Genomic DNA, 20,090 nt, shown 5'->3' on the forward strand with positions numbered 1-20,090 from the left:
TAAAGAGATTATTCTCTCACTCTACAAGACTCTGGTCCGGCCACATCTGGAGTATTCCGTCCAGTTCTGGGCACCGGTCCTCAGGAAGGATGTGCTGGAACTGGAGAGAGTCCAGAGAAGGGCAACAAAAATAATTAGGGGAATGGAGGACATCAGCTATGAGGAAAGTCTACAAGCACTGAACTTATTCTCTCTGGAGAAGAGACGGTGAGAGGGAATATGATATCAATGTACAAATACTGTACTGATGACCCTAGCATCAGTAAAAAAAACTTTTCAGAGAAAGGGAATACAATAAGACCCCTGGCCACTCACTAAAACTAGAAGAAAAACTGTTCAACCTTAAACTACGTAAGGGGTTCTTTACTGTCAGAGCAGCAAGGATGTGGAATTCTCTTCCACAAGCAATAGTAGTAGGGAGCATCGATAGTTTAAAAAACTGTTAGATGGGCACCTTAAAGACCACAACATAAAGGGGTATACAATGTACGGTTAACAGCACACACACACACATTATGGGTTGAACTGGATGAACTTTTTTCAACCTCACTAACTATGTAACTGCAGGGGCCATCCACCCACCCAGGCAAGTGGGGGCGCCCCTTCACTGAGTGGGCTTAGAGGAAGACTTGGCTGATCTCTGGGCCCAGGGATTTTTCTGACCTTGCCCCGAAGGCTTGAGTCCGGATGCAGAGAGTTGAGGCCGTCGTCATTGCCTGGATCTGGAAGCACTGGTATTATGTGTGCTGGGGATCTTAAAGGAAGGACGCCTGCTCCTCCTCTTTACAGGTAGCAACGTACTCTTCACCCCCGAGATCTTTTGGATATACTTATCCAGATCATCACCAAAAAGGCGTTCTCCCTGAAAGGGGAAGCTAGCCAGAAATTTTTTACATGGTAATTCCACAGACCAGCTCTTTAACCAAAGGATTCTGCGCATATGCATTGTCATCTGAGCAAACTATGACATTTGTCTTATGGAGTCTGTAAGAGCATCTACTGCGAAACACGAAGTGTGAGGTAGATCTGACAGATCTTCCACAGACTCTCCTTGAGAAGGAACTTTCTTGGCCACTCGCTTCATGTGGTCTTTCAAAGACTGACACGCTCATATGGCTGCTACTGCAAAACCTGCAACCGCAAAGGAGGCTTTAAATAAAGATTCCAACTTTTTATTCGCTGGATCTTTAAAAACCTGGGCATTATCCACAGGACAGGTTAAATTCTTCTCCGAAGAAATGCTGCATCCACAGTGAGAATTTTCCATCTCTTATAAAATGTATCTTCCATAGGATATAACAATGAAAACCTTTTAGGAGGAACAAATATCCTATCTGGATGATCCCAGTCATTATACACTTCTTGCTCCAAGAGTGGATGCATGGGAAATGACCGAGGACTCTGAGGAGGGTGCAATGAGCCTAGGGAGGAAAAAGAGGTTTCAGTAGTCTCTAAGGACAGGAGTTTAAACGCAGCCCGGACCATCTCCACAAGAGACTGGATAAATAATCTCTGGGATTGAGAAGCTGATAGAGATTTCTCTGACTCCTTGGAAGTGGAACTTTCAGCTTGACCTTCTATAGGGTCACCCCCAGCTAAATCTTCCACATCCTCTGCCCAATCCTGAACTGATTCAGGGGGCGGCTCAGAAGAGGGGGATCTAACGCGCTTCTTTCCTCCATGTGGTGCTGCAATCATGTCAGCAATCCTACCCTCTAGGCTGGCAAATGCCAATGCCAAATCGTCCTTGGTAACATAGGCTGTGGCAGAAGTACACGACATAGCTACTATGCCTGACAACTGTAATGGCTCAGATTGGCAAGATGGCTTCTCAGGAGGAGTAGTCACAGTGGAAACATGACTAGGATCTTCAGGGCCTGACGGTGGCATCACAGTGCCCTTTCCAACTGTGCTCCCTCCAGCCCTTTTTCGGGCAGACATTGCTTTATAGCAAGACAAACTTGAGGTATTACCTTTAAAGTGTATTCAAGGTCTGTGCCAAGCTTATACAGCCTTATACACACAACACTGATTACCTAAGATACAGGACCTATTAGTGCCAGTAACATACACCTACAGGGACTCACACAACCCAGCTGATGCTGCTCTGTGTCCCCTTTCAGCCTGGCAGAGGCTAGTGTGTTGGAAACAGTTCCTTGCAGAATATGCCCTTTTATGTATGTGCCGCGTGGTGCGTGGCGTCCACGTGCACGCCAAATTGGATCAGAACACGCCCACCACACGGCGTATGCCTGTACTTAAATGTGAAGATTGCCCCACGCGCGCGAATAGGCGTATGCCATAGACACGCGACACGCTATCCAGCAAAGGTGAACATGCGAACGCTTATGCCCAAGGCTAACACAACAATCAAATGGAGGAGAGAGCAGCTTAGGCTGAATCTTGTTTGTCACAGCTGATACTTTTCAGGTAATCAGCTCAGGGTAACAAACAGTGTAACAATATGCTTTAAACATACTTTGCATAAACCTGCTACAATGTAAATACAAGCAGAAATACACTTGGCACAAGTCTCTGTAATCTTATTAATGGGAACATAAAATATTTACAGTCTTGCAATTTTTAACCTTTTAAGGTTTTTTTTTGCTGTGTAAATATTTAAAATGGACTCACCAGTCCTGCCGCAGGAAACTGCTATAAGCAACAATCCAATCTTCACTCTTCACAGTGAGCATGGGCTTAGAGACCTTCAAGGACTGGGTCCTCTATATAAGAGGGGCCACGGCCTTGGACCTGTAGAGCACCCTGCACAGAGAGCCTTTGGGGTTTGGTATTCCAAGGGTCTGTATCCCAGGGTCCAGCGCCTAAAAAGGACAGCGAGGATGGCTTGGGTACCATCTTTTTAGCCCATTGACTGTTTTAGATGGATCCGATAGCTAACCCCTTAGATCCAGTGATCTTTGTTTGGGGTACGATAACAAAATCTTCTTTCTTCTTCTTTGAAACATAACAAACATATGGAGCAACTCTCCCCAGCGACCTTCACCTTTTAGACACTGGCGAAAAAAACTGAGGTACTTTCTGTATGGGAGGGGTTACATAGGGGGTCATCAATTCTAATTGTTTGCCAGTGTCCTTCACCTATAGGTGGCTATATAACCCATATGTTATGATTTATTGCTCTGTGTCCCGTGATGTACAAAAAGAAAGAAGCACATTATCGGCAAAAGCTGCCACTTTGTATTCTCTGTCTCTTACCGTAATGCCCCATATATTCACGTTGGCCCAGAGTCTGTTTAAGAAAGGTTCTAAAGTCATTATGAACACCAAGGTGGAGAGGGGACAACCCTGCCTCGTCCCATTGGTGATATGGAAAGCATCTGACAGGTGGCCATTAGCTCTCACCCTGGTGGACAGGGTAGAACATAGAGCCAGAATACTAGCACACCGCCCCATTGATCAAAGCACTGCTGCCATGTAATCCCATACCACCCTGTTGAACGCCTTCTCAGCGTTAAGCGAGAGAAAGAAGCCCTGTTGATTAGAGGAAGTGAGCCAATGATGTAGATTCAGGGCCTTGATCGTATTGTCTCTGTCTTCTCTGCCTGGCATAAAACCTACTTGGTCTAAGGAGATCAGGTGTGGAAGAATAGGGAGCATTCTGTTGGCTAACATTTTAGCATAGAGTAAAGCAAAATTGGTCTGTAATTGGATGTAAGTGGGGGGTCCTTGGTTTCCTTAGGTATGACCATAATATGCGCTTCGAGGAGGCGGTCTAGGGGGGTTGGAGTGTCCAGCAGTGTATTAAGTGTATTAAGTAGCTGGGGAAGAAGGATATTTGAGAAGCATTTGCAGTATTGAACCGTGAGTCCATCGGGACCGGGACTTTTACCAGGTTTCATTTGTTTCAGGGCAGTCTCTAACTCAGTCAAGGTAAATGGTTGCTCTAGTTCTGTCTTGATTACTGAGGTGCATAGGTCCAGTAACCATCTTAATGACCAATTCCGCTTGCCCCCTCCCCATAAAAAAACACTCTTACAACGATTAAGTTGGAAAGGGCAAGGCCACAGCTTTATATAGTTTCCAATTCCAAACAAGGAAACTTTTAGACCAGTGCCAGTCACAGTTGTACTGCGAGCACTCTTAGTCATCAACAACTTAAATACCAAAAGGGGTGAAAAAAGGGGGGAGGAAGGGGTCTGTCATTACCATCAGTGCAGGGACAGACAGCATACCCCCCAAATTACAAACCAGGGCATAACCCATTGCCATCATTTTAACTGCTGGCAAGGTCAAAACCGCCAAAACAGCTGTGACATACCACCTGAAATTGGGGCGGGGGGTGGGCAGCTCTTCAGCCACGTTCTTCTAAAAGACCCAGAATTCCTTTGGGAAAGGTATTTATCTGAGCTCAGGCCCAACCCCATACCCAAGGCTCCATCCAATCCGTTGTCCAATCCAGTCTGCTTAAACCAAGCCCCCTGGCCATGCCCCCAGCAATCAAGGCTCTCTTTCCCTAAAGGGATCAAGAGGCCTTCATGATTACTGAGGTGCATAGGTCCAGTAACCATGTTAGCTTAATGACCAATTCCGCTTGCCCCCTCCCCATAAAAAAAACACTCTTACAACGATTAAGTTGGAAAGGGCAAGGCCACAGCTTTATATAGTTTCCAATTCCAAACAAGGAAACTTTTAGACCAGTGCCAGTCACACTTGTACTGCGAGCACTCTTAGTCATCAACAACTTAAATACCAAACGGGGTGAAAAACGGGGGGAGGAAGGGGTCTGTCGTTATCATGTCTGCAGTCTCTGACCATCTCCTGTATCATGTCTGCAGTCTCTGACCATCTCTTGTATCATGTCTGCAGTCTCTGACCATCTCTTGTATCATGTCTGCAGTCTCTGACCATCTCTTATATCATGTCTGCAGTCTCTGACCATCTCCTGTATCATATCCTCAGTCTCTGAACATCTCCTGTATCATGTCCTCAGTCTCTGACCATCTCCTATATCATGTCCTCAGTCTCTGACCATCTCCTATATCATGTCCTCACTCTCTGGCTGGCATCCTGTGGTGGGTGGCTGGCTGGCTGGCACCCTTTGGTGGCTGGCTGGCACCCTTTGGGTGGCTGGCACGCTGGCACCCTTTGGTGGCTGGATGGCACCCTTTGGTGAGTGGCTTGCTTGCACCCTTTGGTGGGTGGCTGGCTGGCACCCTTTGGTGGGTGGCTGGCTGGCTGGCACCCTTTGGTGGGTGGCTGGCTGGCTGGCACCCTTTGGTGGCTGGATGGCACCTTTTGGTGGGTGGCTTGCTGGCAACCTTTGGTTGGTGTCTAGCTGGCTGGCACCCTTCAGTGGGTGGCTGGCTGGCTGGCACCCTTTGGTGGCTGGCTGGCATCCTTTGGTGGGTGGCTGGCTGGCACCATTTGGCGGCTGGCTTGCTGACCACCTTTGGTGGGTGGCTGGATGGCACCATTTGGTGGGTTGCTGGCTGGCACCCTATGGTGGGTGGCTGGCTGGCTGGCACCCTTTGGTGGGTGGCTGGCTGGCAGCCTGTGATGGGTGGCTGTCTGGCACCCTTTGGTGGCTGGGTGGCTGGCTGGCACCCTTTGGTGGCAAGGTGGCTGGCTGACCCTCTTAGGTGGCTGGCTGACTGGCACCCTTTGGTGGCTGTCTGGCACCATGTGTGGTGGGTGGCTGGCTGGTTGACACCCTTTGGTGGCTGGCTAGCTGGCACCCTGTGTGCTGGTTGGTACAGGCAGGGCCTGTGGCTGGCTGGTACAGGCCTGTGGGTGTGTGCGGGTGGCTGGCTGGCACCGGGCAGCAGCTGTGGGTGGGTGGCCGCAGCGGCTGTGTTACACACTGTGCACTGTGACTGGTCACCGTACTTGTACTGTATGATTGATTTGAGAAGAATCACTCACTGTCCCGACTGTGCACTGCAGAGACTCCAGCATGTGGCTGTGGCAGCTGTAACCAAGTGTGCGCACTGTGAGACTCTAAAACTAGGCTAAGGGAGGTGGCCTAAAAAGGCCGCAGAAGCTGTCCCGGACTCCCAGTGCGCGGAGGCACGTGGCGCAACATACGTGATGACGTCACGGCAATATTGGTAACCGCCGGGGCCGATTCTGATATATCAAGGAAAGTGCATATCGCCCCCCTGATATATTGGTGTTGCCGATAATCCGTCGATCCCTACTCCAAACTGCGGCCCAGGGGTCAGATTCCCTTTGCTTGCTTTTATCTGGTCCTTGGGGCACAATTTTTCCCACTGACATCAATGATGAGGCAGAATTTCTCCCAATGACACCAACGATGGGGCACTGCGTTACTTTAACTGAGAATTATGCGGTCGTGCGACAATGTACCCAAATAGATTTGATGTCAATTTAGGTCAATATGATTCTGCTACATATTTTTGGATTTTTGGTAAATAGAAAATCCCAATAAGTGTTTATTGATTGGTTTGCGCAAAAGTTATTGTGTCTGCAAACGGTGGGATATTTTTATAGAATTTTATTTATTTTTTTTTTTTTCTAGTACTGGCGGCGATCAGCGACTTATAGCGGGACTGCCACATTGCGGTGGACAAATCGTACAGCTAACGGTTACTTTTTTGGGGACCAGTGATCAGTGCTAAAAAATATGCACTGTCACTGTACTCAGGGCCGGATTAAGAGCATCATGGGCTTGTTACTGAGGATTTTGAAGGGCCTTAAGGGCCGTGCCTTGGCATGCACCCAGAGGAGGAAGGGTGCAGCCATGCATGCCTAATTCAACATGGGATGCTGTCTCTGAAGCCCATAAACACATCCATGCATCGGCAACTGTCCCTCCTTGTCCGGCCTTCGTGCTGTGTGGGGAGGTTCTGAGGGAGCTGCCTGGGGAAGCGAGCATAGAAGCCAGACTTCTGTGTTTACAAGTGACAGAAGAGCGGTAACAGTGAATATGGCCAACCCGGGGCCTATATAAAAGGTAGGGGCCTGGAGCTGCAGCTCCAATAGCCCCTACGTTAATCTGGCCCTGACTGTACTAATGACACTGGCAGGGAAGGGGTTAACTTCAGGGGGGGAAATCAAAGGGGTAAATGTTTTTCCTAGGGAGTGCTTACTCACTGTGGGGGGAGGTGCTTTAACTGTGGGAAGGCAGAGATCCGTGTTCCTGCTTAGCAGAAACACACAGGAAGCTCGGGTTGCCACCTTTTCTTCAAGCCAAACCCGAACACTTTAGCCACGCACGGCAACATTTTATCTTTAAGTAAGGAACGCTGAATGGTGATCTGCCTTGTTTACATTGGCAGACCACTGTTCTGCCTCTCCCGGGAACGATTACTGGGTGCTGACGGACACCGTGTCTGCTGGACCACGCTGGGCGCCGGTTGCACGTGTGCATGACCCAAACCCAGAAATGCAGCTGACGTACGTGGGGTGGTCAAAGAAAAAAGTCTCCCTGATAAAGAGAGAGGCTATGACCTGGTGGATTACATGGAGAACTCCTGGGCCCAGCTGAGGACATTTAGGGCCTTAAGATTGAAGATGTGGTGGATGTCTCCTTTTGGTTTGGGAACTGTGGACAGAGAAGAACTCCTGGAACTCTTCTGGCCTTAGCTCAGTGAGATAGAGTTTGGAAGACTAATGTCATAGACAGGTTGCCAAAAAGTTTAGGGCTCCAATGGCTGTCAATGTGGTGCCTTCTCCACTCTCGTACCTGCCAACTGTCCCGTTTTTCCCGGGACAATCCCGGCAAATAGGAGCCTGTCCCGGGTAATTTACAAATTTATATTTTTATTTTTTTATTTTGTGCCACACAGTGTCGCTCTCACGCCAGCTAGGTGTTGTAGTTCTGGCAGCAGGTTGTCTCTCTCTCTGTGCCTGCTCACTCTTCCCGTCTGTCGCAAATTTAACGTGTCACCGGAGGCAGGGTGTCAGCATGGTGCACTTTCCAAAATCCGCCAGCAGGGGGAGGCAAGGCACCTTCCGACAAGGCCTCACACTCCATTAATTACTACTATTAATAATGTTTTTTTTATAGATATAATTATTACACCTGTTAATTGATAAATATATATAGTTTTCTAGCTCTAGATAAATGTGTGTATGTGTATATATATATATATATTGCTCAAAAAAATGAAAACAGACCTCAATCCTCAATGGGAAAAATCTCATGCTGGATATCTGGTATGGACTTGGTATGTGTTAGGATAATATGGACTGGGTAACGTGTTAGGATCTATACTGGTATGGACTATACTGGTATGGACTCTGTAATGTGTTAGGATCTATACTGGTATGGACTGGGTAATGTGTTAGGATCTATACTGGTATGGACTGGGTAATGTGTTAGGATCTATACTGGTATGGACTGGGTAATGGATTAGGATCTATACTGGTATGGACTGGGTTATGTGTTAGGATCTATACTGGTATGGACTGGGTAATGTGTTAGGATCTATACTGGTATTGACTGGGTAATGTGTTAGGATCTATACTGGTATGGACTGAGTAATGTGTTAGGATCTATACTGGTATGGACTGAGTAATGTGTTAGGATCTATACTGGTATGGACTGGGTAATGTGTTAGGATCTATACTGGTATGGACTGGGTAATGTGTAGGATGGTATGGAATCGGTAATGTGTTAGGATCTATACTGGTATGGACTGGGTAAGGTGTTAGGATCTATACTGGTATGGTCTGGGTTATGTGTTAGGATCTATAATGGTATGGACTGGGTAATGTGTTAGGATCTATACTGGTATGGACTGGGTAATGGATTAGGATCTATACTGGTATGGACTGGGTTATGTGTTAGGATCTATACTGGTATGAACTGGGTAATGTGTTAGGATCTATACTGGTATTGACTGGGTAATGTGTTAGGATCTATACTGGTATGGACTGGGTAATGTGTTAGGATCTATACTGGTATGGACTGGGTAATGTGTTAGGATCTATACTGGTATGGACTGGGTAATGTGTAGGATGGTATGGAATCGGTAATGTGTTAGGATCTATACTGGTATGGACTGGGTAAGGTGTTAGGATCTATACTGGTATGGTCTGGGTTATGTGTTAGGATCTATACTGGTATGGACTGGGTAATGTGTTAGGATCTATACTGATATGGACTGGGTAATGGATTAGGATCTATACTGGTATGGACTGGGTTATGTGTTAGGATCTATACTGGTATGGACTGGGTAATGTGTTAGGATCTATACTGGTATTGACTGGGTAATGTGTTAGGATCTATACTGGTATGGACTGGGTAATGTGTTAGGATCTATACTGGTATGGACTGGGTAATGTGTTAGGATCTATACTGGTATGGTCTGGGTAATGTGTTAGGATCTATACTGGTATGGACTGGGTAATGTGTAGGATGGTATGGAATCGGTAATGTGTTAGGATCTATACTGGTATGGACTGGGTAAGGTGTTAGGATCTATACTGGTATGGTCTGGGTTATGTGTTAGGATCTATACTGGTATGGACTGGGTAATGTGTTAGGATCTATACTGATATGGACTGGGTAATGTGTTAGGATCTATACTGGTATGGATTGGGTAACGTGTTAGGATCTATACTGGTATGGACTGGGTAATGTGTTAGGATCTATACTGGTATGGACTGAGTAATGTGTTAGGATCTATACTGGTATGGACTGGGTAATGTGTTAGGATCTATACTGGTATGGACTGGGTAAGGTGTTAGGATCTATACTGGTATGGAGTGGGTAATGTGTTAGGATCTATACTGGTATGGACTGGGTAATGTGTTAGGATCTATACTTGTATGGACTGGGTAATGTGTTAGGATCTATACTGGTATGGACTGGATAATGTGTTAGGATCTATAATGGTATGGACTGGGTAATGTGTTAGGATCTATACTGGTATGGACTGGGTAATGTGTTAGGATCTATACTGGTATGGACTGGGTGATGGGTTAGGATCTATACTGGTTTGGACTGGGTAATGTGTTAGGATCTATACTGGTATGGACTGGGTAATGTGTTAGGATCTATACTGGTAGGGACTGGGTAATGTGTTAGGATCTATACTGGTATGGACTGAGTAATGTGTTAGGATCTATACTGGTATGGACTGGGTAATGTGTTAGGATCTATACTGGTATGGCAAATGTTGGCAACTATGCACTCTCCATCTCACTAATAAAACCCCAATGGATGACTCTCTATGAACTGATCACATTCCAATCACCGATCATCTAATCATTGGTAAAAAAGAAGACTCGGCACAGAATATTGTACGAAGCGTTTTTATTGGACAAGATCAGAATAAGCGATTACCACGCAGTAAATGATATGAATAAAATAAAGCTTAAATCTTCTATAATAGAATTAACAAATGTGTCAAATGTATTAATAATCATACATTGGTTGGACCAATAAAAAGCCGGCTACTTCAATAAATCAAGCTCATGTATTGCCATGATTGTCCATCTCTTGCCCCATGTACTCTGATGATTGCCCACTTGTTGCCAAATGGATTGTCATGATTTCCTGCCTGTTGCCTCATGTGGGGAGGGATCGGTAAAGGTAGACAGTTGAGTCATGATTTTACCACCAACTTAACCTTAAATGGCAGCAGGATGGGGCGGTACACATGGCACTGCAATTTGCGGCTGCTGCAAACCTCACACCCCCCGGTCACATTGGGCAATGCTATTCAACTGAATGGGGTTGTGCCGCAACAGCCCCGATGCATACGGTTGCGGCGTACTGGCGTGGGCTTTACAGGGTTAACATAAGGGCTCCCAGCTGCCTGCCAACCCCACAGCGGGTCAGAGGACGATGCGGGTGTAAACCAACCCCGAGTGGACTGTGGTGGTTTCACAGCTCCATTCGGGTCTCCGAAGTAGTAAACCGGAAGCGTCGGCATGACGTCAAGTCCGAGAAATTCGACGTCACGACGGCGCCGAATTCAAACATCTGTCACTATTCAAAAATGCAGTGAAGTGTGGGGGAGGGGTTTGGGGTCTTTTAGACCCCGGATCCCTCCGTAAAGAGTACCTGTCACTGCCTATTACTGTCACATTCCCCCTCCCCCCGATCCATCCATAAAGGAGTACCTTTCCCTACCTATTACTGTCACATTCCTCCCCTCCCCCCGATCCCTCCATAAAGAGTACCTGTCACTCCTATTACTGTCACATTCCCCCCTCCCCCCCGATCCCTCCATAAAGAGTACCTGTCACTCCTATTACTGTCACATTCCTCCCGATCCCTCCATAAAGAGTACCTGTCACTCCTATTACTGTCACATTCCTCCCCGATCCCTCCATAAAGAGTACCTGTCACTGCTATTACTGTCACATTCCCCCCGATCCCTCCATAAAGAGTACCTGTCACTGCCTATTACTGTCACATTCCTCCCCCCGATCCCTCCATAAAGAGTACCTGTCACTCCTATTACTGTCACATTCCCCCCTCCCCCCCCGATCCCTCCATAAAGAGTACCTGTCACTGCCTATTACTGTCACATTCCCCCCCTCCCCCGGATCCCTCCATAAAGAGTACCTGTCACTGCTATTACTGTCACATTCCCCCCGATCCCTCCATAAAGAGTACCTGTCACTGCCTATTACTGTCACATTCCCCCCGATCCCTCCATAAAGAGTACCTGTCACTGCCTATTACTGTCACATTCCTCCCGATCCCTCCATAAAGAGTACCTGTCACTGCTATTACTGTCACATTCCTCCCCTCCCCCCGATCCCTCCATAAAGAGTACCTGTCACTCCTATTACTGTCACATTCCTCCCGATCCCTCCATAAAGAGTACCTGTCACTGCCTATTACTGTCACATTCCCCCCTCCCCCCCGATCCCTCCATAAAGAGTACCTGTCACTGCCTATTACTGTCACATTCCTCCCGATCCCTCCATAAAGAGTACCTGTCACTGCCTATTACTGTCACATCCCCCCCCATCCCTCCATAAAGAGTACCTGTCACTGCCTATTACTGTCACATTCCTCCCTCCCCCCCCCCGATCCCTCCATAAAGAGTACCTGTCACTGCCTATTACTGTCACATTCCTCCCCTCCCCCCCCCGATCCCTCCATAAAGAGTACCTGTCACTCCTATTACTGTCACATTCCTCCCTCCCCCCGATCCCTCCATAAAGAGTACCTGTCACTCCTATTACTGTCACAAGGGATGTTTACATTCCTTCTCACACCAATAAAAGTCATCAGATTTTTTTTATTTTTTATTTTTTTAACAACTGTGCTAAAATTAACAAGTTCAATACATCAAATAGGGGAAAAAAATGTAAAGCGCCCCATCGCCGTGAGCTCACGCACAAAAGAAAACGCATACGTAAGTTGCACCCACAAATAAAAACGGCGTTCAAACCACACATGTGAGGTATCACCGCGATCGCCAGAGTGAGAGAAATAATTAAATGAAAAGATCTCCTCTGTAACTCTCAACTGGTAACTGCTAAAAATTTCTAGAGCGTCGTCTATGGAGATTTTTATGTACCGTAGTTTGTCGCCATTCCGAGGGTGTGCACAATTTTATACCGGAACATGTTAGGTATCTATTTACTCGGCGTGACATCATCTTTCACATTATACAAAAAAATGGGATAACTTTACTGTTTACTTATTTTTAAACGCGGTGAAATGTATTTATTCCAAAAAAATGGCATTGGAAAAACCGCTGCGAAAATACCGCGTGACAAAAAAATATTGCAACAACCGCAATTTTATTCTCCAGAGCCTTTACTAATATATATATATATATAATGTTTGGGGGTTCCGAGTCATTTTCTAGATAAAATATTAATTTTAACTTGTAAACCACATGTGTCAGAAATGGGCTTGGTCCTTAGGTGGTTAAAACATTTCCCGCACTCTGAACATTAACAGGGAAGCTCACCTATGTGTATTCTCTGATGCATAAGAAGGTGTTCTTTCTGATTATAACATTTCCCGCACTCTGAACATGAATAGGGACGCTCACCCGTGTGTGTTCTGTGATGGCGAAGAAGGTGTCCTTTACAATTAAAACCTTTCCCGCACTCTGAACATGAATAGGGAAGCTCACCCGTGTGTATTCTCTGATGCCTAAGAAGGTGTCCTTTCCGATTAAAACATTTCCCGCACTCTGCACATGAATATGGACGCTCACCCGTGTGTATTCTCTGATGGCTAAGAAGGTTTCCTTTATTATTACAACTTTTCCCACACTCTGAACATGAATAGGGAGGTTCACCTGTGTGTAATCTCTGATGGCTAAGAAGGGTTCCTTTATTATTATAACATTTCCCGCACTCTGAACATGAATAGGGAAGCTCACCCGTGTGGATTCTCTTATGCCTAAGAAAGCTTCCTTTACAATTGAAACATTTCCCACACTCTGCACATGAATAGGGACGCACCCCTGTGTGTATTCTCTGATGGCGAAGAAGGGTTTCTTTACGATTAAAACATTTCCCGCACTCGGAACATGAATAGAATTGCTCCCCTGTGTGAATTCTCTTATGTTTAAGAAGGGATGCTTTTTGAGTAAAACATTTCCCGCACTCAGAACATGAATAGGGACGCTCACCTGTGTGTATTCTCTTATGTTTAAGAAGGTCTGCTTTTCTACTAAAACATTTCCCACACTCTGAACATGAATAGGGAAGGTCACCTGTGTGTATTCTCTGATGGCTAAGAAGGCTTATTTTCTGTTTAAAACATTTCCCGCACTCGGAACATGAAAAAGGTCGCTCCCCTGTGTGTATTCTCTGGTGCTGAAGAAGGTTTTTTTTCTTTTTGAAACATTTCCCGCACTCTGAACATGACAATGAATTCTTTCCTGTATGAACCCCTTTATGATCTAAAGAAGATTCCCTGAGATGAGATGGTTTCCCGCACCCGTCGGCACTGTCAGATATTAGAGGACTATGTGAAGTATCAGGAGATTCCAATGATCTCCTCCAATGGTGAGGTCTGTCATGTATATTATGAGGAACGGGATTTACTTCTGGAGAAGATGCCATGTCATTATCTTCTGTAGTCACATCTTCCTCCGATGTCCTTCTATTCCCACCACAGAGTCCGTCTGTCAGAAGACAAGAAAAATTACCAAGAGTTTTCCACACTCATATACACTGCTCAACACTTTATAATCAGAGTATAGCATCAAGTCAGGGAAACTCCTGGGATATTCATCTGGTCAGTGAAGTAGCAGAGGGGGTTGTTAATCAGTTTCAGCTGGACAGGGCCGTAGAAGGTCCTTAACCCATCAGCAGGACCGGTATCTGCTCCTTTGTGCAAGGAGGAACAGGATGAGCTCTGCCAGAACCCTACAAAATGACCTCCAGCAGGACACTGGGGTGAATGTCTCTGACCAAACAATCAGAAACAGACTTCATGAGGGTGGCCTGAGGGCCCGACGTCCTCTAGTGGGCGCTGTGCTCACTGCCCGGCACCGTGGAGCTCGATTGGCATTTTCCATTGAACACCAGAATTGGCAGCTCCACCACCGGCACCCTGTGCTTTTCACAGATGAGAGCAGGTTCACCCTGAGCACATGTGACAGACGTGAAAGGGTCTGGAGAAGCCGTGGAGAACATTATGCTGCCTGTAACATCGTTCAGCATGACCGGTTGGGTGGTGGGTTAGTGATGGTCTGGGGAGGCGTCTCCATGGAGGGACGCACAGACCTCTACAGGCTAGACAATGGCACCCTGACTGCCATTAGGTATTGGGATGAAATCCTTGGACCCATTGTCAGACCCTATGCTGGTGCAGTGGGTCCTGGGTTCCTCCTGGTGCACAGCAATGCCCGGCCTTATATGGTGAGAGTATGCAGCCAGTTCATGGAGGATGGAGGAATTGATACCATTGAATGGCCCCCACACTCACCTGACCTGAATCCAATAGAACACCTCTGGGACATTCTGTTTCGGTCCATCCGATGGCGCCAGGTTGCACCTCAGTCTGTTCAGGAGCTCAGTGATGCCCTGGTCCAGATCTGGGAGGAAATACCCCAGGACACCATCCGTCATCTCATTAGGAGCATGCCCTGACATTGTCAGACATGCATACAAGCACATGGGGGCCATACACACTACTGAGGACCATTCTGAGTCGCTGCAATGACATTTCACCAAAATGGACTCGCCTGCTTCATCATTTTTTCACTTTGATTTTCGGGGTTACTGTAGGGTGATAATTTTCATTTCCATCAAACTATGTGGCATCCTTTCAGTCCTAACACATTACCCAGTCCATACCAGTATAGATCCTAACACATTACCCAGTCCATACCAGTATAGATCCTAACGCATTACCCAGTCCATACCAGTATAGATCCTAACACATTACTCAGTCCATACCAGTATAGATCCTAACACATTACACAGTCCATACCAGTATAGATCCTAACACATTACCCAGTCCATACCAGTATAGATCCTAACGCATTACCCAGTCCATACCAGTATAGATCCTAACACATTACACAGTCCATACCAGTAAAGATCCTAACACATTACCCAGTCCATACCAGTATAGATCCTAACCCATCACCCAGTCCATACCAGTATAGATCCTAACACATTACCCAGTCCATACCAGTATAGATCCTAACACATTACCCAGTCCCTACCAGTATAGATCCTAACACATTACCCAGTCCATACCAGTATAGATCCTAACACATTACACAGTCCATACCAGTATAGATCCTAACACATTACCCAGTCCATACCAGTATAGATCCTAACCCATCACCCAGTCCCTACCAGTATAGATCCTAACACATTACCCAGTCCATAACAGTATAGATCCTAACACATTACCCAGTCCATACCAGTATAGATCCTAACGCATTACCCAGTCCATACCAGTATAGATCCTAACACATTACCCAGTCCATTGCATTTACTAACTACGGGAAAGATTTATGTAATTTCTATTGTTTTTTTTTAACTAGTAATGGCGGCGATCTGCGATTTTTTTTTTTTTTTTTGCGGGACTACGACATTGGGGCAGACAGATCGGACCCCTGACTGACACTTTTGAAAAAATAACAATATTTTTAACATTTTTTTATATGAAATTCCCCCCCCCAAAAAAATGTAAAAATCAATTTTTTTTTAAATTTTTGGCCAATTTGGTTTCTGCTACCTATGTTTGGTAAAAAAAAATCGCAATAAGCGTATTTTGATTGGTTTGCGCAAAAGTTATTGCGTTTACTAACAAAGGGAAAGATTTTTGTCATTTTTGGTGTTTTTCTTTTTAACGTGTAATGGCGGTGATCTGCGATTTTTTTTGCGGGACTGCGACATTGCAGCGGACAGATCGGACCCTTGACTGACATTTTTGACACTTTTGGGGGTACCAGTGACATTACTGCAGTAATCAGTGCTAAAAATATGCACTGTTACTGTAAAAATGACACTGGCAGGGAAGGGGTTAACTTTATTGGTGATCAGTGGGTTAAATGTATCCCTAGGGGTGTGATTCTAACTGTGGGGGGGGGGGGGGGGCGTGGCTTGTGATGTAACCACAGAGACATACATAGCAGGATCGCATAGCCTCTGTGTTTACATCAGCCGCCTGCCTTTCTCCCTCTCCTGCGGGAGGTTGCGAGTGGCCGGAGGACATCGGAGCCGCCGGTCACACGCGCGGGGATGCCTGTGAACGAGCGGGGGCGGGAGCGCGCCCTCGCCCCCTACAGGCTCCTGGGCGAGCGACGTAGATCTACGTCGGTTTTCCCAGGAGCGGCTGACTGCAGCAGTAAATATACTGTAGGCTTGACTTTGTAGTAGGAGACTTTACTATATTGATCTAGTATTTTTTGAACCGTGGGTAAAGATGTGTCGGGGTTTGTCATTGTTAGTATAATATCGTCTACGAATAGCCCCAGTTTATGTTCATATTGCCTTATTTTCATGCCGTTAATATCGGGGTTAGTGCGTATATATTCCGCTAAAGGCTCTATTGCTAATGAGAATATTATTGGGGATAGTGGACAACCTTGTCTGGTTCCATTGGTCAAATTAAAGCTTTTGGATATTAATCCTGAGGAGAACACTTTAGCTGAGGGTTGTGAGTATAAAGCCATAATGGCCGAGTGTATAAATCCTTTGATGCCAAATTTTTCAAGTGTTTTAGAAATAAATTTCCAATGCATTCTATCAAAAGCTTTCTCCGCATCTAATGCTGAGAGAATAGTGGGAGTTGGACTATTTTCTATATGATTAATTAGATTTATCATTTGTCTAGTACCACCAGGGGCTTGTCTTCCTTTAAAGAAACCTACTTGGTCTGGACCAATGAGATATGATCAGGGCTTTTTTTCTTGGAGAATAGGTGCAGGAACTCCCCCCTTCTGAGTCACCCCTTATCTCCACCTACTACCCACCTCTGAGCACTATCCCTTGGTTCCACCCCCTACCCACCTCTGAGCACTGTCCCTTGGTTCCACCCCCTACCCACCTCTAAGCACTGTCCCTTGGTTCCACCCCCTACCCACCTCTGAGCACTGTCCCTTGGTTCTACCCCCTACCCACCTCTGAGCATGGTCCCTTGGTTCCACCCCCTACCCACCTCTGAGCACTGTCCCTTGGTTTCACCCCTTACCCACCTCTGAGCACGGTCCCTTGGTTCCACCCCCTACCCACCTCTGAGCACTGTCCCTTGGTTCTACCCCCTACCCACCTCTAAGCACTGTCCCTTGGTTCCACCCCCTACCCACCTCTGAGCACGGTCCCTTGGTTCCACCCCCTACCCACCTCCAAGCACTGTCCCTTGGTTCCACCCCCTACCCACCTCTAAGCACTGTCCCTTGGTTCCACCCCCTACCCACCTCTGAGCACGGTCCCTTGGTTCCACCCCCTACCCACCTCCGAGCACTGTCCCTTGGTTCCACCCCCTACCCACCTCTGAGCACTGTCCCTTGGTTCCACCCCCTACCCACCTCTGAGCACTGTCCCTTGGTTCCACCCCCTACCCACCTCTAAGCACTGTCCCTTGGTTCCACCCCCTACCCACCTCTGAGCACTGTCCCTTGGTTCCACCCCTACCCACCTCTGAGCACGGTCCCTTGGTTCCACCCCCTACCCACCTCTGAGCACGGTCCCTTGGTTCCACTCCCTACCCACCTCTGAGCACTGTCCCTTGGTTCCACCCCCTACCCACCTCTGAGCACTGTCCCTTGGTTCCACCCCCTACCCACCTCTGAGCACTGTCCCTTGGTTCCACCCCCTACCCACCTCTGAGCACGGTCCCTTGGTTCCACTCCCTACCCACCTCTGAGCACGGTCCCTTGGTTCCACCCCCTACCCACCTCTGAGCACGGTCCCTTGGTTCCACTCCCTACCCACCTCCGAGCACTGTCCCTTGGTTCCACCCCCTACCCACCTCCGAGCACTGTCCCTTGGTTCCACCCCCTACCCACCTCCGAGCACTGTCCCTTGGTTCCACCCCCTACCCACCTCTGAGCACGGTCCCTTGGTTCCACCCCCTACCCACCTCTGAGCACGGTCCCTTGGTTCCACTCCCTACCCACCTCTGAGCACTGTCCCCTGGTTCCACCCCCTACCCACCTCTTAAGCACTGTCCCTTGGTTCCACCCCCTAACCACCTCCCACACAAAACAAAATTCCCTGACCCAGCAACAAAAGGTCCACCCCAGCAACATTAGACCCCCTCCACTACTTCCAACAATGGCTCTCCCTGCAACCAGTATAAATGGATAAGCCAAAAATAGACCTCAACCTCAACAGGAGATTCCTACCAACAACATAAGACCCCCCCGCAACAATAGATCCACCAGCAGCAACAATAGACCCTCGCACAATACCAGATCCCTACCAGTGACAATAGATCCCCAAGCAGCCAGCATCAAGAGACCCTCCAAGACACCCCACACCCCTTGCTATTACATATATTCAGTGCTGGAGGTGCCGGAACTGCGTTCCACCGCGTTCCACCGCGTTCCTGCTGAAAAAAAGCCCTGGATATGATGTTATATTATTTAATCGGTTCGCTAATATTTTTGCATAGATTTTTATATCCATGTTGAGTAATGATATAGGTCTATAATTTATGGGTGAGGTTGGGTCTTTTCCTGGTTCAGGAAAGGTAATTATTAGTGCTTCTAACATCTCTTTTGGGTATTTTCCAGATTTGGCTACTTGGTTAAATAATTTGGTCAGATACGGAGATAAGATGTCGCTGAAGGCTTGATAATATTCTCCAGACAATCCATCAATCCCGGGTTTTGTGTTTGGGTAATGATTTAATAACTTTGAGGGTTTCTGACTCTGATATTGGGGCATTGAGTGATTCCAGATCTTTGGGGTATATTTCAGGTAGGTTTATTGTTTTTAGGAAGTCAGATATCATTTCAGATGTGGGTTGATGGGTGTTTAGGTCCTCTTTAAGATTATACAGGGATTCATAATACTCTGAGAAGGTATCAGCTATTTCCTGGGGGTTATAACTTACTTTACCTGATTTAGGATGAATTATTTTGCAAATTTTATTTTTAAATTTGTCGTTGGCGTAGTTGGTTAGCCAATAGTTTGCGAGCTTTGTTGCCTTGGGAGTGGTAATTTAGCTTCAGTCTTTTTAAGTATTTATCATGATCTTCTATCAAAATTATTCTTAAATCTGTTCTGAGGTTATTGAGTTGTTGTTCTAGTTTTATATCATTAGGGGTATTTTTGTGTTTTTCTTCTAGTACCGAGATATCCTTTAATATTTTATTTATTGTGTCGTTTTTCTTTTTTTTTTTTCCCTAGCGGCTACTTGGATCAGTAGACCTCTAACATAGGCTTTACAAGAACACCTTTTCCACCGAGTCATTTTCGTTAATTACAAAGAATTCTTTAACCACTTGCCGACCGCTCACATGGAGCGTACTGCGGCAAAGTGGCTCGTTCCCGTCCAGCGACGTAGACCTACGTCGCTGGACTCCTCCCCCTGTAGGCGGCGCTCGCGCGCCGCCGGAGGCGCGCTCCCGCTGTTTTCGTTCACAGCGGGAGTCGGGCCAGGGGAGGAGCAGCGGCGATCGCCGCTGCTCTGCCCCGACCGTCGGGGAATCGAGTGAGGAGATCCGCCCGCCTGTGTAAACAGAGCGGGCGGATCTCCTAAG

The 20,090-nt window shown here is 46.8% G+C and overlaps 2 protein-coding genes across 2 annotated transcripts in view; one reads left to right on the plus strand and one right to left on the minus strand.

Annotated features, from left to right (window-relative positions):
- Window positions 1-20,090, plus strand: part of LOC309564430 (uncharacterized protein) — a gene marked incomplete at its 5' end in the record, with an annotated part of 504,148 nt that overhangs the window by 65,738 nt on the left and 418,320 nt on the right. The gene's annotated exons all lie outside the window — the stretch shown is intronic.
- LOC309563902 (uncharacterized protein) overlaps window positions 12,856-20,090 on the minus strand; it is a gene marked incomplete at its 3' end in the record, with an annotated part of 281,290 nt that continues 274,055 nt past the window's right edge. Inside the window, 1 exon segment of the mRNA XM_082268535.1 lies at window positions 12,856-13,628. Coding sequence (XP_082124661.1) covers window positions 12,856-13,628 — 773 coding nt within the window.

This window comes from Pelophylax lessonae, assembly GCF_965119305.1.
Source record: "Pelophylax lessonae genome assembly, chromosome: 9".
Lineage (NCBI taxonomy): Eukaryota > Metazoa > Chordata > Amphibia > Anura > Ranidae > Pelophylax > Pelophylax lessonae.